The 17307-nt window shown below is 35.1% G+C and overlaps 2 protein-coding genes across 6 annotated transcripts in view; one reads left to right on the top strand and one right to left on the bottom strand.

Annotated features, from left to right (window-relative positions):
• The first annotated feature begins 9282 nt into the window (after nt 1-9282).
• On the top strand, nt 9283-16877 carry LOC133532978 (gastrula zinc finger protein XlCGF57.1-like). Its single transcript, XM_061871881.1, has 4 exons — nt 9283-9552; nt 11088-11277; nt 13743-13824; nt 14291-16877. The coding sequence occupies exons 1-4, from the start codon at nt 9422-9424 to the stop codon at nt 15097-15099; spliced, it is 1212 nt and encodes a 403-aa protein (XP_061727865.1). The 5' UTR covers nt 9283-9421; the 3' UTR covers nt 15100-16877.
• Nucleotides 16878-16942: 65 nt separating this feature from the next.
• The window catches only part of LOC133532972 (fasciclin-3), a 250109-nt gene continuing 249744 nt past the window's right edge, over nt 16943-17307 (bottom strand). For all 5 annotated transcript variants that reach the window (XM_061871864.1, XM_061871865.1, XM_061871868.1 and 2 more), the window contains one exon: nt 16943-17194. The gene's annotated coding sequence lies outside the window, so the exon portion shown is untranslated. The remainder of the gene's footprint in view (nt 17195-17307) is intronic.

The raw sequence follows: 17307 nt of genomic DNA, 5'->3' as shown, positions 1-17307 counted from the left end.
CTTTTTCATACATTGTAGCTGATGTCGAAATTTTCTCTGGAAAAGCCTAAAAAATAATGATTTCTGGTTGGCTCCATAGTAAAAGTAGCTGCATTTAGCGAATAGATTCAAGCCCTACATTTAAAGCCCCATGGTGGGAGACGATAGTTGTATTATTATATTATTTTTCAAACTCGATGGGTTTGGGTACGCTGATGGATATCATCTCAACACAATTTTGCCAAATTTGGTATTTTTAGGTTATAAATTATATGGAAACTGCATATGTCATCCTACCCATCGAGTTTGAAAAATACTATATTTTTAAATCTAGCCTAATCCTCTGAACTTTCTACTTATATCGTAGACGAAATCTGATCAGGAATACAAAATTAAAATCCTTCAGGTTCTCCTTCACCCCTTGTATGCAAAGAATAGAAAAAAGATTTTTATTTTGATACTATTCAATTATTATATATAATTCAATGCATTTTATTTAAACAATGGATCGTTTTTGTACAAATATTTTTGTAAAAAACAGGTCATGAAACTGATGAATACAAGTGCCTGAGGTTTGGCAAATTTCTGTAAAATATATCTCACTGAAGTGTCATGTCGTGTGTCCGTAAACATTCGTTATACCTCGCGCGTCGAACGATGTTTCCTATAGCAGTTTATTTTTATTATTATTATTGCGATGCTAGTACGTTGTGCGAGACAGCTGCCAGCTCTTCGGTCACCTGTGAAGCGTAGCTGTCACATAAAATGTATGTGCACAATTTTTTTGAAATTATCACATTAATTTATTTGGAAATGATATACCCATTTAAGTAATAATATATTACGCCTATTATTTTTCAATTAAGCCCAAATAAAATGTACTTGAAGCAACTGTCATAGGAACCATTACGCCGCGAAGTATAGTCTAATTCAATTTAATTAGCTAAGAGGCAATCATACAACTAGACACAGTTTTTTTAGATATTTGTAACTTAGGAAATATAAGTTTGCATTTGTTACAGTTACAATTTTATATTTGATGTTTTACAAATATATTTAAGAGTTATCCAGGAGACATGATTCACATGATTACAGCAACGAGAATATACAAGTTTTTACAAAAACTATAAATACTTACAGAAAAAGATCCAATTTGCTGTCGCATTTAGCTTTTTAAGTAATAGTATGTGAGATTGTCTAGAAAGTACCCAATCAAATATAAAATACTTTTTTTATAATAGAGAAGAGAGTTTAATTCAGTGCTACAGGGACGTTCACGTGAGCCAGGAGACAGCAAATAGCAGGTACATTACAAGTGCGAAAAATAGGAAATTCGAAACGAGTCGCGATAAATTAAAACACGATCGAAGGCAGTGTTTTAAATCGACACGAGTTGCAAATCACCTATTCGCACATGTATCGTCCAACGTTTTACAGTACATATGGCTCTTTAAATTTTCAACATAGTTACGTGATGTGCTGATTCCCGCACTAGTGCGGTAAAGTAAGTAAGTAAATATTCTTTATTGCACCAACAATTATACATTTTACATACATGTAAAACTACAAATGAATTTTAAAGGAAAATAGAACCAGGTAACAACAGGCGGTCTTATCGCTAAAAAGCGATCTCTTCCAGACAACCTTTAAAGTACCACCATATGTACCGTAAAATAGTCAAATTTTCAGTCACATATTAATATCTTGGTTTCCTAATTTTAATGGCACGTTTTTTGAGACCTTAGCACTCTGTTATAACTTTATTCTCTGTTGAATTATAGATGTATTTCTTATGTGAAACTGCCATTTTAAGTAGATTTTTAATGTAATAGATGTGAAACAAACTTATGAGATGAGGCTTACGTTGAACATTTATCGAAAAATACACTTAAATAAATTTTTAAGAAGCATAAACGTCTGCGAATGATGCTATTAAGCTTACAATAAATTTAAAAGTGGATAAATTACTGCCGTGGGTGAGACTTGGACTCACGGCCTCTGGATCGATACTCCAGCGCTCTGCCAACTGAGCCACCTGGATCTCATCCATAGCCAGCTAATTTTTCCACTATATCGGTCTAGGGGACCGTAGCGACATCTACCCTAAGAGCGTAATACTTCTTAACGCCTACCGGAGTTCCCAATCATAATGGAAATCCACCAGTAACGTTGTAATACCCATACTAAATTAATTAATTTCTCCTTGCTCCTAGACCTATATAGTGGAAAAATTCGCTGGCTATGTATGAGGTCTTGGTGGCTCAGTTGGCAGAGCGCTGGAGTATCGATCCAGAGGTCGTGATTTCAAGTTCCATCTAAGGCAGTAAATTTTCAACTTTTAAATTTATTGTAAGCTTAAATTATTCCAATACTTACACTTTTCAATTTATAACATCCATCAGAGAAGAAACACTTTTAGGTGTCTTGGCAACCTATCGCGACAGTATCGCGCCCGCGAGATAAACTATCCGTCCTTTTCTAACTGTATTAATTAAAGAGGGACAGTTAGAATATCTCGCGGGTGATATGCTGTCGCGTCGCTTCTGTGCTAGGTCTACTGGTAAAATAAATCACTATCCGATATATCCTCTTAGGCCCAGCCATAGAAATGAAAAATCCAAAATTTGCCACTGGAATTTGAACCTATAGTGCACGGAATACAGTAGATTTTATTTTGTTTGAAAATTGCACGAAACAAAACAAATGCAACTCTGTCCTAATTGAATATGATTTAAATTTCATAGAACTGAATAAGTCCTATAGGTAGGACCTTGGGCCTTACGAGGATATGGGAGCGGCCTCGGTGCTCAGAAATATCTAAATATGCATTGTAACACCTTGCTCGTTCCAATACATCTTAAAGCAATGTATGTAATGAAAAGTGTACATGTTTTTGATGTTTTTATAACGAATTCTCCACGTATTGTAATTTTGCGTATTTTGAAATACGAATTCCATTAGGTACAGTCGTCATCAGACATATCGGAGCTCCGAAGGCGCTCAAAAATATCTGAACATGCACGTTGACGTTGGTAATAGAGGATTTGTTCAGATATTTCGAACACCTTGGCCGCTCCGATGTATTTGATGGCGACTGTACGTACAGTCAGCTGCCAGGCGCGGATCCAGCCCTCAAAAAAGGTTGTGGTCACCAACCACCCGAAAATCGGATGAGTCATGATCGTCGTCGTTCATGAACGATCATCAGCCTATCGATCTCAATAGACCGTGAAAGTGTTACGTCACAAGACTATAAGGGGGTACCTAATGATTCCCCGACCTATTTTTTGTGGATTATTGATTCGCAGACGTTTCGCCGAACATCGTTTTGCAGAGGGATTTATTCGTACCTAGATGTAACTTTTGGTAGAGTTTTGATTTTACCCAAAAAACTTTAACCAAACAATTTCCCGACATTTTTTTTCCAACTGTACATTTTTCAATAAAAATTTTCCTATATATTTATTTGACAGATTTCAATTTAACAAATTACCATTTCCCTAACAATAATTCAACAACATTCATTTGACCAAAATGTTTCACTTGGTTTAAAAATGTTTAACAATTTTTAGTTTATCAAACATGTTTAGTCTATTTTTATTTATTTTTTACAATAACATAAAAACGAATTGTTGCCAAAAAAGCGGGTTAGGTTAGAACTGCGACACTCTTAATAATGAACTCTTGAAAAAGCAGATTAGGTTAGAACTGCGACCCCCAGAGAGGCAAACCGTTGCCGGAAAAGCGGGTTAGGTTAGAGCTGCGACCCCCACAAAAACGAACTGTCGCATAAAATACTGTGTGGTTAGGTTAAGTTACTATTTAATTGAAGTTAAAGGTAGATTCTATATATAAAAAAGATTGTTAGGTTTGTAATGTTTTGATTTGATTAACGTACCTATAAATTTGGCAACTAAATTATTCGAGGAATAAAAAAGCGGCCAAGTGCGAGTCGGACTCGCCCATGAAGGGTTCCGTACCATTTATGACGTATTAAATAAAACTACTTACTAGATCTCGTTCAAACCAATTTTCGGTGGAAGTTTGCATGGTAATGTATATCATTTTTTTTTCATTCTGTTATTTTAGAATTTACAGGGGGGGGGGGACACATTTGTCCACTTTGGAAGTGTCTCTCGCGCAAACTATTCAGTTTAGAAAAAAAAATGATATTAGAAACCTAAATATCATTTTTGAAGACCTATCCATAGATACCCCACACGTATGGGTTTGATGAAAAAAGATTTTTTGAGTTTCAGTTCTAAGTATGGGGAACCCCCAAAATTTATTGTTTTTTTTCTATTTTTCTTAATACGGTTCATAGAATACATCTACTTACCAAGTTTGAACAGTATAGCTCTTATAGTTTCGGAAAAAAGTGGCTGTGACATAAACGGACAGACAGACGGACACGACGAATCTATAAGGGTTCCGTTTTTTGCCATTTGGCTACGGAACCCTAAAAATGGTGACGAAATTTTTTTAAATACGGAAATGTCTAAACATTGTTTTTCAAGAAGTTCCGATGCAAAACATTTTTATGCTATGTATTGAGTTGGGAAATGATTATTTGGTGTTTATGTTTTTACGATAAATTCTTTGGAAAATGAGAATCAAGCCAAAAACTTTTGGTAACCTTTTGGATCTTTTGGTTGGGGGTTTTTTTTATTTATTTCTTACTTTCTTATTTGGCAAAAAACTTGGTAATCTACATTGTATTAGTAACCTAAGAATTTCATTTGGCAAGTAATCTGTCCGATTAAACAAGTTTTACTCTAGTAACATTTATTTGTTAATTTAATTTCGAATGAAGTGACAGTTAAATTATAACAGCTAGTTTACTTAGTCATTTAGCAATTGCGGTACCACATAAATATTATCGGCGTATAAAGTAATGTATCGGAAATCGCAAGCAATTTATTGCAGTCCATGGGGCCCTGTTAAAATAGATGCAATAGACACAAAAAAGACTCTTACGCCTGAAAATTCAAAACAGGCATTATTTTTAGAAATTTGTACTAATATTTGTAAATGTTTCAGGTTTCTAAGACTCCTTAAGCTAAAAACAATTGCCACTGTAATGTTAGTAAATTATTAAAAATCACTCTTCCTATCGTGTTTCGACCACGGGTTTCTAGGGTAATTGTGAGTTACCAAACGATTATTCTACGAAAAGTAAATCTGTTTATAAATGTTATGCCAACTGACTCCTCTGCGTAATGAAATTCTTCCAAACAGTCTTCTGCCAAAACGTCTGCGAAACAAAAATCGGCGAATCAATAGGGCACCCTATTAGGGTTGTGGGCATGCCCAACGTGCCCACAACGGTGGATCCGCCCTTGTCAGCTGCAGAGAGAGATGACCCTCCTGCACACAATCAGTATATGCAGGTGGGGTCAAATTTCATGGCAAGAGGGATACGGTTGTGTGAATAAATTTCTTGATTTTATGCCCTGTGATATTGTTACCCAAGAGACAACACAGTTTTTTAGAAGAAATTTTGTAAAACATTTTCTTTTAATTTTCAAATGGTTCATAACTACTAACCAATGCGTGACAAGACACTTAAAATGTTTTAATATTTCTTATAAAAACTAAAAGAACTTTGGTATCTTTTGTTCTTAAAACGATCTTATACAGGGTATGTATATTTGTATATTATTGTTTCTTTTTAACACATGCCTGCATCCCTCTTGTTTGTCAAATGTCAATGGAATCTTTATTGTTCAGTGTTGTTTTTGTTACTGATGGTAAATACAATTAGAGTATTTTAAGAACTACCTTTGTAATGTCCATCTGTCCATCATCAACGTCAAATTAGTTGTGGAAAAATTTGGAATTACGTGTAAATATCTTGATACATAAAACTATAAATATATATACACTTTATGTTTGTTGCTATTAATGTTCCATGTGCTTTTAATGTCCAAAGTAATTAGTAAACTTATCTTACAATGAACTAATACGTTCACGGTTCACGTACATGACGTAGAATTAGGGAGAGGGGGTTTGGTACAAAATTGGTGGTGGTTGATGTTAAATTGTGTCCGTTATATTTTGTTCCACCTATTACACAGATTAACGATATCTCTCTATCGGATTTTTTATGATTTACTCTCTTATCAGCCGTGTGAAGCTGGATACTCGTTTTTGGCAGAATTGTGCTTAACTGTGCGGTAGCCATAGACAAAAGAGTGTAGTAAATATAACGTCCAAAAATTCATTTATGTACTTTTGCTTTGTTTAGGAGGTGCGTTATATATAATATCCATTTAGGTAATCAACCGATTAATCGTTTAACGATCCAACTATTGATTTGTGAAATAAAAATGTTATGTTTTTAACCCTTGGAGTGGTAGGCCGTCGGCTCCCGACCGATTACGTCATTTAAAATTGAAATTTGATTAATTGAAATAAAATCAAAATTCCAACAACTCTAAAACGACATATACCGCTTGAAGAGTTAAAGTTCTTGATTAATTATTATAAAAAGTGGCCCAAAAGACATTAGTTGATAAAGCTGTAAACTTTAAGAGGTATAAGCAAAAATAAGTCTCAATATACATACTTAGATACCATTTTTTTTTTACAATTTTACAAAGGTAGTTCCTAAAACACTTAGTTATATTAAGTAAGTAGGTACATACTTTATTACATATTATTTACATAATAATGATGTGATATGTGATCAAATATATTTAATTAAAACAATGTTTGTTTTATTAAACCTGTTTCTGAAATTTTGCGTTAAAATATGACCTAATTTTGCAAAAAGCACTTTCGGCTATGTCTTCTATTTTTCCTCTGTGGTGTCTGGCACATTTCTCAGAACGTTTACGTTCTAAACCATCTTCAAAACAATTATTATAAAGAAAATTAAGGCATTGGATATTTAATGTTACCTACTTATTTTTGTATATCCACTCTTTATGAAGAAAAAAGGATATATGATATGACACAGATTTATAATTAGGACAGAACTAGTATTAAGTAAACAAAATGTGTCGTCAGCCGATTTATTTGCGATCATTTTCTCATACGATGTAATTTTTACCAACACTGTGGACCATATAGGAATGTTGACGAGTTAGCACTGTGGACCACATAGGAAAGTGACGATATAGGAATGTTAACCAACCAGAACAGTGGACCATATGGCAATAATGACAAGTTAATAAGATGACGAAATAGGATTGTGGACGAATCGATCCTGAGCCAATAATTTTTGTTCAAATTTCAGCTTATTTATTAACTTTTGTGACTGAGCGAACTAATAACTAATAGTTTGAAAACCTTGACACGTTTTTTTAATACTACGTCGGTGGCAAAGATGTCTGGAGTTGCAGGCGTCCATGGGCTACGGTGACTGTTTACCACCAGGCTGGCCGTATATTTTTGCCGGCCGTTCGCCCCCGACGTGGTAAAAAATAACAACGCAGGAAAACGTAGGTATCAATGTGACCCAGGAGACAATCTTGGCAACGAGTGATGTGATAAGAAAATCTTTGTGTCAGCTTAAGCGGCTGGAAATCACAGATCGACGTTCATAAGCTATCTTTATTCAAGCGATGTAAAGGGTAACTCAACAGACAATATTATAATAGCGCCATCTGTCGAGTTAAAAACTACCTATAAAATACCGATTTCGGAAACATTAGATAATTAAAGTATCCTAATAGTAATAAAAAGGTACCTACCAAATAAAAAAAAGGGCAGTAACGTAATATATGTTGTTTGTATTAAATTTATTATTAATAAAGTTTTTTTTTACAAAGGATGCCTGTTTCGTTTTTCTGGCCTATCACCCAGGAGATAGCAGTAATATTTGCTAGAAAAATATAATCGCCGAATGAATGTTTTCTAAAGTAATATGTTAGGTATAAGGTGACTCAGAAGACAACGAGCAACAGGAAAATGCAACGAGTGACAAGAAAGTGTAAAGCCACTTTAAAGAAATGTCCATATCGTAGGAGAAATACAACGATGTCATTATTTAATTAACAATCGATAAATAAATAATTTGTTTATTTGTTTGCCACAATAGACACTAAAATAACAAAAACACAGGCACAAAGATTTTTACAAAAAGCGGCCAAGTGCGAGTCGGACTCGCCCAAGAAGGGTTCCTTTATGACGTATTAAAAAAAACTACTTAAACTACTAGATCTCGTTCAACATTTTACCACTTTGGACACACATTTTACCACTTTGGTAGTGTCTCTCGCGCAAACTATTCACTTTAGAAAAAAATTATATTAGGAACCTAAATATCATTTTTGAAGACCTATCCATAGATATGGATCCCCACATGTATGGGTATGTTGAAAAAAAAAAAATTTTTTTTAATTTCATGACGTATTAAAAAAAACTACTTACTAGATCTCGTTGAAACCAATTTTCGGTGGAAGTTTACATGGCAATGTATATCATATATTTTTTTTAGATTTTTCATTCTGTTATTTTAGAAGTTACGGGGGGGGGGGGGGGACACACATTTTACCACTTTGGAAGTGTCTCTCGCGCAAACTATTCATTTTAGAAAAAAAGTGGCTGTGACAGAATCGGACAGACAGACGGACATGACGAATCTATAAGGGTTCCGTTTTTTGCCATTTGGCTACGGAACCCTAAAAAATGATATTAGAAACCTCAATATCATTTTTGAAGACCTATCTATAGATACCCCACACGTATGGGTTTGATGAAAAAATATTTTTTGAGTTTCAGTTCTAAGTATGGGGAACCCCCAAAATTTATTGTTTTTTTTCTATTTTTGTGTGAACATCTTAAAGCGGTTCATAGAATACATCCACTTACTAAGTTTGAACAGTACAGCTCTTATAGTTTCGGAAAAAAGTGGCTGTGACAGAATCGGACAGACAGACGGACATGACGAATCTATAAGGGTTCCGTTTTTTGCCATTTGGCTACGGAACCCTAAAAAGGAAAGAGAGAGAATATATGTATATAAGTAAGGTAGGTAAGTATACTGTTTCATAAATCAATAAAATACTGTATGGTATGTACAATAGGTACGCGAGAAAAGGGTGATTGATTGATTTTCCGCCGATCAAGAAAATGACATCCCTCTGAATATCCTCTTAAGCTACGTTCATATACTAGAATACATTTGCGTTTTGTTTATGTACCCATTTTTATACAACAGTGTGTACAATTAAAAGAGAAGTAAAATTAATCATAATAAAATAAAATAATACAAAAAATATTAAATGAAAGATTTTTAATGCAATATACTGAAACATTAGGAATAATATAAACTTGATATTTTCTGGCTTCAGAACGCTCATTTAACTCCTGTCAATACGAGAATTGTACTCCAATTTCGATAGGAAAATTGAGGAGAAAAAACCATTGATCTTGATGTAAATTAGCTATAAATACGTGTGTTTGTTTCAATTAGTTGTATTTAAAGATATTCATAATGTCATTCGAGGTTGTTATTAAGAATGAACCGCTAGATCCGGATGAAAGTCTGGAAGAGACTTGCAACAAACCGGGATCGCAAATGGAGACTGAATTCGTCAATATAAAAGTTGAAATTGAAGAAAAAAGGTAATTATTTTGTTTTTGTATTTAATAAATTCGGAAACTACTCCTTCGTTGGGCCAGTAAGTGATAATGATAGTTATATATTAGTGACTAGCTCTAAGACATCGTGGTAATTAAAAAAAATGTCTTAAAAATTGTAGGGTTTTAATATATTTCATTATTAGTTTAATTTTAATATTATTTTACCTTGTCAACGATAATGCAAATACTCTTTTCCAAACATTCAATTAACCTCTTCTCTTCTTCCTCGCGTTCTCCCAGCTTTTTGCCACGGCTCATGGGAGCCTGGGGTCCGCTTGACAACGAATCCCATGATTTGGTGTAGGTTTTTACGAAAGTGGCTTCCATCTGACCATCCAGCCCAGAGTAATGGAATGGTATAAACAAATCCTGTAAAACAAGTATTTACCATCAGTTTTTAATCGCTGGCAATGTTTTACCATAAACAAGAGCCAAAGAGCTGCTAAGTTTAATTTTTTATTGATATTTGTTATTTTGAAAATGAATGGCTCCATACATTCCATGACTGGAGCAAAAAAAAGCACAGTTTTATTTGGTTAATAATATTGAAAACAATTGCAGTAGCTTTCAATGAATACATAGAAAACATAAAGGACGAATGGACATTCAAATTTTAAAGTGTAAAGCGGTTTTACATGTGTCGGTGAAATATCAAAAACTTTCCAAATTTTGTCTTAAATGTTCCATGATTGGTGCCGTTAACATAGTAGAACACAAACATTTAATATGTGACGTCCCACAGGTAAAAGTACCTTATGGTGGGTGCTGCTTATGAATGACGCTCCAATGGTAATGTAACTGCCATAAAAAAAGCATAACATACATAATAAGAATTAATGTTAAAATGTACAATTACATAAAAACCTAACATGCAAAATAATTGACTATATTGTAGGGCTAGGTCAAGTATGAGCCTTATAATTTAAGTACAACACAATTTAAATTAACATTAAAATCATACACCACCCGCCCACCCACCACCTATCCAAAATGGCCCTGACCTGGAAGATGCCCGGAAAACGGAAACATGGTTGCCCTGAATTTACTTGGTGCTGTTCCATGGAGCAAGAGTTGGGTGTATTGGGGATGGGGTGGGAGGAGGTTACCCAAACTGCCCAGGACCGGAGTCAGTGGAAGAAACTGATTCGAGCCCTACACCCCAGCAGAGGGTAACAGGATGGAAAGAAGATTAAAATAATTATTTTTGACAAAATTAATTAAAAATTAAACAATTCTAATTAAAAAAATTATTTTTAAATTTTTTGATTAGAATTGTTTAATTTTTAATGTGGCACCAGTGTTTGACAGGAACCTATATCCGACACTTGCATGTTTTATCCTAGATACTAATAGTGGGAAGCTGATTTCTTGATCTGGCAACACTGCAGCTACTGCACACACTTAAGACCAGTCCAGATGGAAACAACTTTTTGCCAATCTGATTAAATTGTCTGATCAAATGTCGGACGCAAACGCCAATTGGCTTGATACAAAGTTATCATAAAATGTACTTTCAGCGATGAATCAACAACACCTGATAGTCAAGTGACAGTGAAGATTGAGCCTCAGGACGTCGGCATAGAGTATGAAGCAGAGCAGACAGACGGACAAATGTGCTTGCCTCAGGTCTGCATTAAATATGAAGCAGCAGAACACACAGACAGACACACACGCCTGGTGAAGATCGAGCCCGATCAGGACTTACCTGTGAGTAATGTTTTGTGTTTACATATTTACATATGATTCCAATTCCATCCAATTGTGCAAAGCAGACATGTGCATGATTTTTAATAATAAATAAATTTAAAGTGCCATATTTCGTCCCTGTTGGGCACAGGTCTTAATAAGGGAAACACCAACATTCATTTTAATTAAGACTGTATTTCCATTTACAACTGATCTGGTTAATAACGAACAAAGCGAAGGTTACCATTAAACTGACCACTTAAACATTTACTCTCTCTACCTACATATATCTAGATGTACGGTATCGTACAGTCCCAATGCGGTCAGATGATTTACGAACTAACTCACGAATAAATGCGATGAATTCTGATTTCTGAACTAATTCAAAACAATCAAAAATATAATAGTTGTTGCGAACATATTACACAATATGGACCTTGCAAGGGCGCAGGAATCTTACAATGAAATAACAAACTACTACAATAGTTTATGTATCATTAAATGGGATTATATTAGTACTTACTTAACGGCTACAACTGGTCGCTAACTGATAACTGTTGCGAATGCAACTTATTATTATATAAAAATATTCCCAATGCAGTAGCTAAACGCAGCCGTCGGGCTCGGCTAGTAGTCGGAGGCTTTTCAAAAGCACCAATAGGAGCGCTACACATATTTTGTATCGCGGCCAATTAGAAGCACCTAAATTTAAACCACTTTTTGTACTGATCAAATATAAATCACTCTTTCATCATCCTCCATACTATCAACACCCACTTTCTACATTTAACCGTTTTGGCAAGAACCCTTGTAAACCAGTACCTTTTGGAAGATTATACCTAACACTTCATTATAAATCGAAGTTTTATTTGAGTCGTCGAGATCCTGACCTGCACGGCGGCTACAAAAACTGGTAGGTTTGGCATTTTCTCAAAGGTTAGCTGTAAGAGATCCCTTTTAGGGATACGTTCGCCTTTGTATATAACTTTTTTTTTGTTTTGTTTTGTCTGTTTTATTTTCACCTGTTTATGTGCAATAAAGTGACATACATACATACATAACCGTTTTCTGAGGACAAAAGAAGGAAAAAATGTTACTTGAGTTAATATATTAATTTCGCCATAAAAAAAAATTTTGTACATAAAAAGTAAATATTATTGAAAAAACTGCCACTTAATTTTTCACTTTTTTTGGTAATACCTAGTTTTTGCAAAGTGTTACTTGTCTCTTTTTGATAGATCTATCAATAAGGTTATTTAGACCCCATAAGGGCATCATCGCCATCAAAAAGGCGTTTAGTACTAAGTAACAATCATCATTCGCTTGCCCTTATCACATTCATTTGGGGTCGGCGCAGTATCTTTTCCTCCATATCTCTCTCTCGCTGCCATCTCGTCATTCACTCGCGTTCGTTTCATATCATCTCTCACACAATCCATCCACCTTTTCCTCGGTTTTCCTCTCCCGTTACTTCCCTCCACATTCATTCGTCACAATACGATTTTTTTTTAATTGGTATTAATATGAAACTAGGCGAATTCCAGAAAAAAATATATGACATTTTAGTCTACAAATTTCATCACTTAAAATCTTTCGGGTGCCTCGTGTTACACAGTGTATAATGGACTCAAATATTGATAATATTACAATCAGTGTGTAATTATGTATATCATATTTGGACCCAGATTTGTTTACTTTTTGTAATTTACCAAAACGACAGGTATGTACCTAATATTTTTTAGTGCCAGATTGAACAAATACTTCAGTTGTTCGACAAATGCATCACGACAGTCCTTCGGCCCTGAGTAGACTTGGGTTGCAGACGAATGACAGCTGTGCGAGTGAGAGTCAGGATGGCGGGTGTCTAAATAAAAATCAACAAAGAGCATTCCATATTTTTGTACCTAATTTGTACTATTTAGTACCTTCTATATATATCTGCATGATGGACAATCAGCTTGATTTGAGTAGGTTTAGTTATTTGTCCCGAATAACTTCACGAACGCGGACGCAAAGGGAGACGCGTGCCAAATCTTTTTGCCATTACAGCCGGTAAAACTAAAACCCGCCAAGCAATGCACTTACTGCCAGAGCCGTCACACTGAGCAATCAGTTTCTTTCACAGATCCAGGATGCTGATGTATTTGCCGATAACATCGCACCATTAAAAGCAAAAATAGTTCAATTTGCTAACTAGTCGCTCTGTGAGCTGTAGACTTCGTGAACCCCTTGGCTTCAATCTGAAATTAGGCATTCATTTTGTAACATTTTCGAATACTGATTCGACAAAAAAAATCTTGATTCTTGAAACCTGCTAAAAAAATCACGAGAATCGGTTAAGAAGTGCGACCTGTAGAGGAGAATATCCGAACATACGAAAGCATTTTAGTCCAAGCTGGAATGAAGACCTTCGCTGACGCTCGGTTAACTATTTATTGGTGAATAATTGTTTTATTGATGAATAATAAAGAGTATTGGTTTTGTAGGAAGAGAAAGTACGAAAACAGAAGAAACGTCAAGGCCCGCCGTCTCCGAAGTTGATTCTGCCAGACATCCCCGACTACAATGGTGCGTAAAATATTGGCTTAAACTTGCCTAAACGAATGTGGACGTCCTAGTTCTGTCTTAATGGGTAGTGACGCTGCTTATGAAGCCGATGGTCCCGGGTTTAAACCCTGGTAAAGGCGTTTAATATGTGTGATGAGTAATAATGTCCTATAATATTTATTACAATCCAAAAACAAGCAATTAAAACACTCTTTACTCGTATCTTGTTTCTGACCACTCTGTCACGTTTGTATTTCCGTTTTCTATTAAATAAATAAAAAAGTTACTATCCCATATCTTTCTAGCTGTAGATTATGTTTTACATGAGAAAAGTTAAGAATTAAATTTCATCTCATAGAAAAAGTTCCACTCCGTTACATTTTCTGGGGACAAAAAAACAAGACAACGAATAAAATGTTGACCACTATATCATTGATTATGAAATATCCTGTTGAAGGTTTTCATACGTTTTGCTTGTTCCTTTCAGATCCAACATCAGTAGACAAAGTCAACGGAACTTCATCTTGCCCTATATGTCACAAAGTATTCTCAAATCGAGGCAACGTGCAGCGCCACCTAGCCCTGCACGAGAAAGAAACATACACCTGCGACTACTGCAACCGCACGTACACAAATAAGAAATTCTTCGACAAACATATCTACTTACATACCATAGAAAAGAAGTATAAATGCGACGTGTGTAATAAGAGATTCAAAACTGTCTCAAATTTGGAGCAACACAAAAAGTCGCACTTGGAAATAAAACCTCACACCTGCGATATATGCGGGCGAACTTTCGGCATAAGAGGCAATATGCTGAAACATAGAGAACGGCATAAAGCTAAAACGGAAATCTTTAAATGCCCTATCTGTAATAAATTTTTCGATAAAGAGTTTTTACTTAATAGCCATATGTCAAGGCATAATGAACAAAAACCTTTCATGTGCGATGTATGCTGCATGAATTTTAAGCATAAAAGTACTTTAGTTCGGCATACACAGTTACATAACGGTAATAAACCGTATTTTTGCAAAGTATGCTTTAAAAGATTTACCTCTTACGGTTTAATTAAGCCTCATATGCGCATACACACAGGGGAAAAACCATATCCCTGCAGAATGTGTAAAAAACCTTTTGCGCATAAACATAATAGGGACAGACATGAAGTCAGACATAGCAAAGTAAAAAATCTCGTTTGTCATATTTGTAATAAGAAGTTTCCTAGAGAGAGCAGGCTGAAATATCACATGAGGTCGCATACTAAAGAGAAGCCGTTTTCTTGTAATGTGTGTTAAAGAAATTTCTCGCATAAACAAAACGTAATTAGGCATTATGACAGAAAACATCCCAATGTTGAGTATGGGATCACCAAAAATGAGGTTAAAATTGAAGAAGTCGAATAAAGAAAAAGTACACCTTTTGTAGCTATGACCACTTCCTTTAACCACTCCCGAAAAGTCGGCAGAGATTGTTGCGAACATATTATTACAAATTTTTTTTTTTGTGTATTTTTCTCTCAATTGCATTTTCGTGCAACTAGTCTAAATATGATATTTCATGTTTTTGTCTGTGATAAGTTTACTCTTATATTTGGTATGGTACTTGTCCCGTGAGTGACAGTGAAGTCATTTGTAATTTATTTCCTTTGCGACTTTTAAACGTGTATATATTCGATGTGTATGTTAGATTAACCAAAATTGTCTTGAATTAATCAACTAAGTAGGTAGTCAAAACTACCCATGTGAAGAAGTTTCAACCTTTAACGACAAATCATTCAAAATTTACTGCAGATTTGGCCGTTATATTTGAATCAATCCTATTAGACAATAGAATTGTCAAATGTTTTTTTTAATCGAACAAAATAAAACAAAAATTCTATTCTAACTAATTTACTACTTCTAAAATTAGGACGGTGGGACGCTAGAGGTTAAATGTAAATGTAATTTGTTTCTTCCTTTGAGTAAAGTGTACAAAATTACATGCAAGAGGGGCTTTAGCTAAGCTGTTTAAAATAGTTTAAATTCCCAGATCCCAGAGTCATGTTTGCAGTTTTGAATTTGGAACCGTTTATTCCATATTATAGCTCAAAATTCGATTCGAATCGGTGATTTTAAAAATACACCGGGACTTAGGAAAATATGGCAAATTAAGCCTTAAGCTGGGTCCACACTTGTATCATATTGCCGATTACGATCACGCGTATCGTATCTTTTTCGCGTATCATGATTGTTAGTGTGGACGCAAAAAGATAGCCGATAGTAGAAAGACGCCGTATGTGATCGCGCGCAATCCATGTTGCTACGCGGTTTTCGATACACTCTCGATCGGATACGTAAGTATTTTTAAAGGAGAAAACACCATGCATCATTAAATAAAGGATTTAATACATTAAAACACGGAAAACAGGCATAGCTTAGGTAAATCACACTCGGACGCCGTGATGGCGCGCGATCTCTGACAGTTCGGGCGCCAATACGGACCGTGCGCGTTGGAGGGTCTGCCATCTTGTGGCCTGAATCGGAACCATAAATATGTACATTTACACGTCACGTGATTTCTTGTGCATAGGAGGTTCTGCCATCTTGTGGGCTACATCGGAACAATAAACATCACATTTACGCCTCGCGCCAAAAATCTGACGGCTCCTGTGCTGCATTCTAAAGTTCATGCACGCTCCCTATAGTGTGACCATCCGTGACACCGATCGTAGGGCTTGAAACAAGCAAGGCTCAATCGGTTATCAGTATGGACGGTGGTGGTGGGTGGTAAGTGGTGGAGTGTGGACCCAGCTTTAGTTACTCAATGGTCGAGACTTGAGATCTCATAGTTTGTAAGATTATGGGTGTGTAATGGTTAGAAGCTACATAATCTGCTAATACTGGTGCCTTTCTTTAGGCTTAGTCGTAGTCGGTTAAAAAGAGACAAATATATGTTAATCAGGCCATCTCTTTCACACCCATCGAGTCAATAGGTAGTCAAAGAACCTTGTACCATATTCTGTTTAAAATTGTTTAAGTTCTTGTTAACTTGTTAATATTTATTTGCGTGTAAATAAAAATTAATTAATATTCAATATCGTGTTTTTTTTAGAACTTTTGAAGTTAATTTAATAAAAGGTCATTAAAAATAAAACAAATGTTTAAAAAATGACACAAATTTATTACAATTACAATGATATCGCGGCCTTAAGTACCTCTTGCTAGAGTTACAGACACACAGACAGACAGCCGAAGCCACATACAAGCACAACTGATTCGTTATTAAAGTGGAAATTCGTATTTTACTCACATGACCTAGTTTTTGTACCGTGAAACCGTTTTTTATCCTATGATTATAAAATAATGGAAAAAAATATACATAACCCAGATACAACTTTGTATGATATACACACTTTATCAGGCCCGACGTCGGGCCCGAGCAAGATTATTATTCCGTTTCACCAAATATCAGCACGTCGTTAAACTTATTTGAAATGTTAAAAAATGGTTCATATGCAAACATAT

Source organism: Cydia pomonella, chromosome 28, assembly GCF_033807575.1.
Source record: "Cydia pomonella isolate Wapato2018A chromosome 28, ilCydPomo1, whole genome shotgun sequence".
Taxonomy (NCBI): Eukaryota; Metazoa; Arthropoda; class Insecta; order Lepidoptera; family Tortricidae; genus Cydia; species Cydia pomonella.
The sequence above is the reverse complement of the archived record's forward strand: the minus strand, read 5'-3'. Positions and strand labels throughout refer to the sequence as shown.

What these genes read in the sequence shown, in the direction of transcription:
- LOC133532978 (XM_061871881.1), top strand. Translation starts at nt 9,422, where the DNA reads ATGTCATTCGAGGTTGTTATTAAGAATGAACCGCTAGATCCGGATGAA. An exon ending in AGCCCGATCAGGACTTACCT is followed by an intron (nt 11,278 to 13,742) that starts GTGAGTAATGTT and finishes TTGGTTTTGTAG; the next exon opens with GAAGAGAAAGTACGAAAACA. An exon ending in AGACATCCCCGACTACAATG is followed by an intron (nt 13,825 to 14,290) that starts GTGCGTAAAATA and finishes TGTTCCTTTCAG; the next exon opens with ATCCAACATCAGTAGACAAA.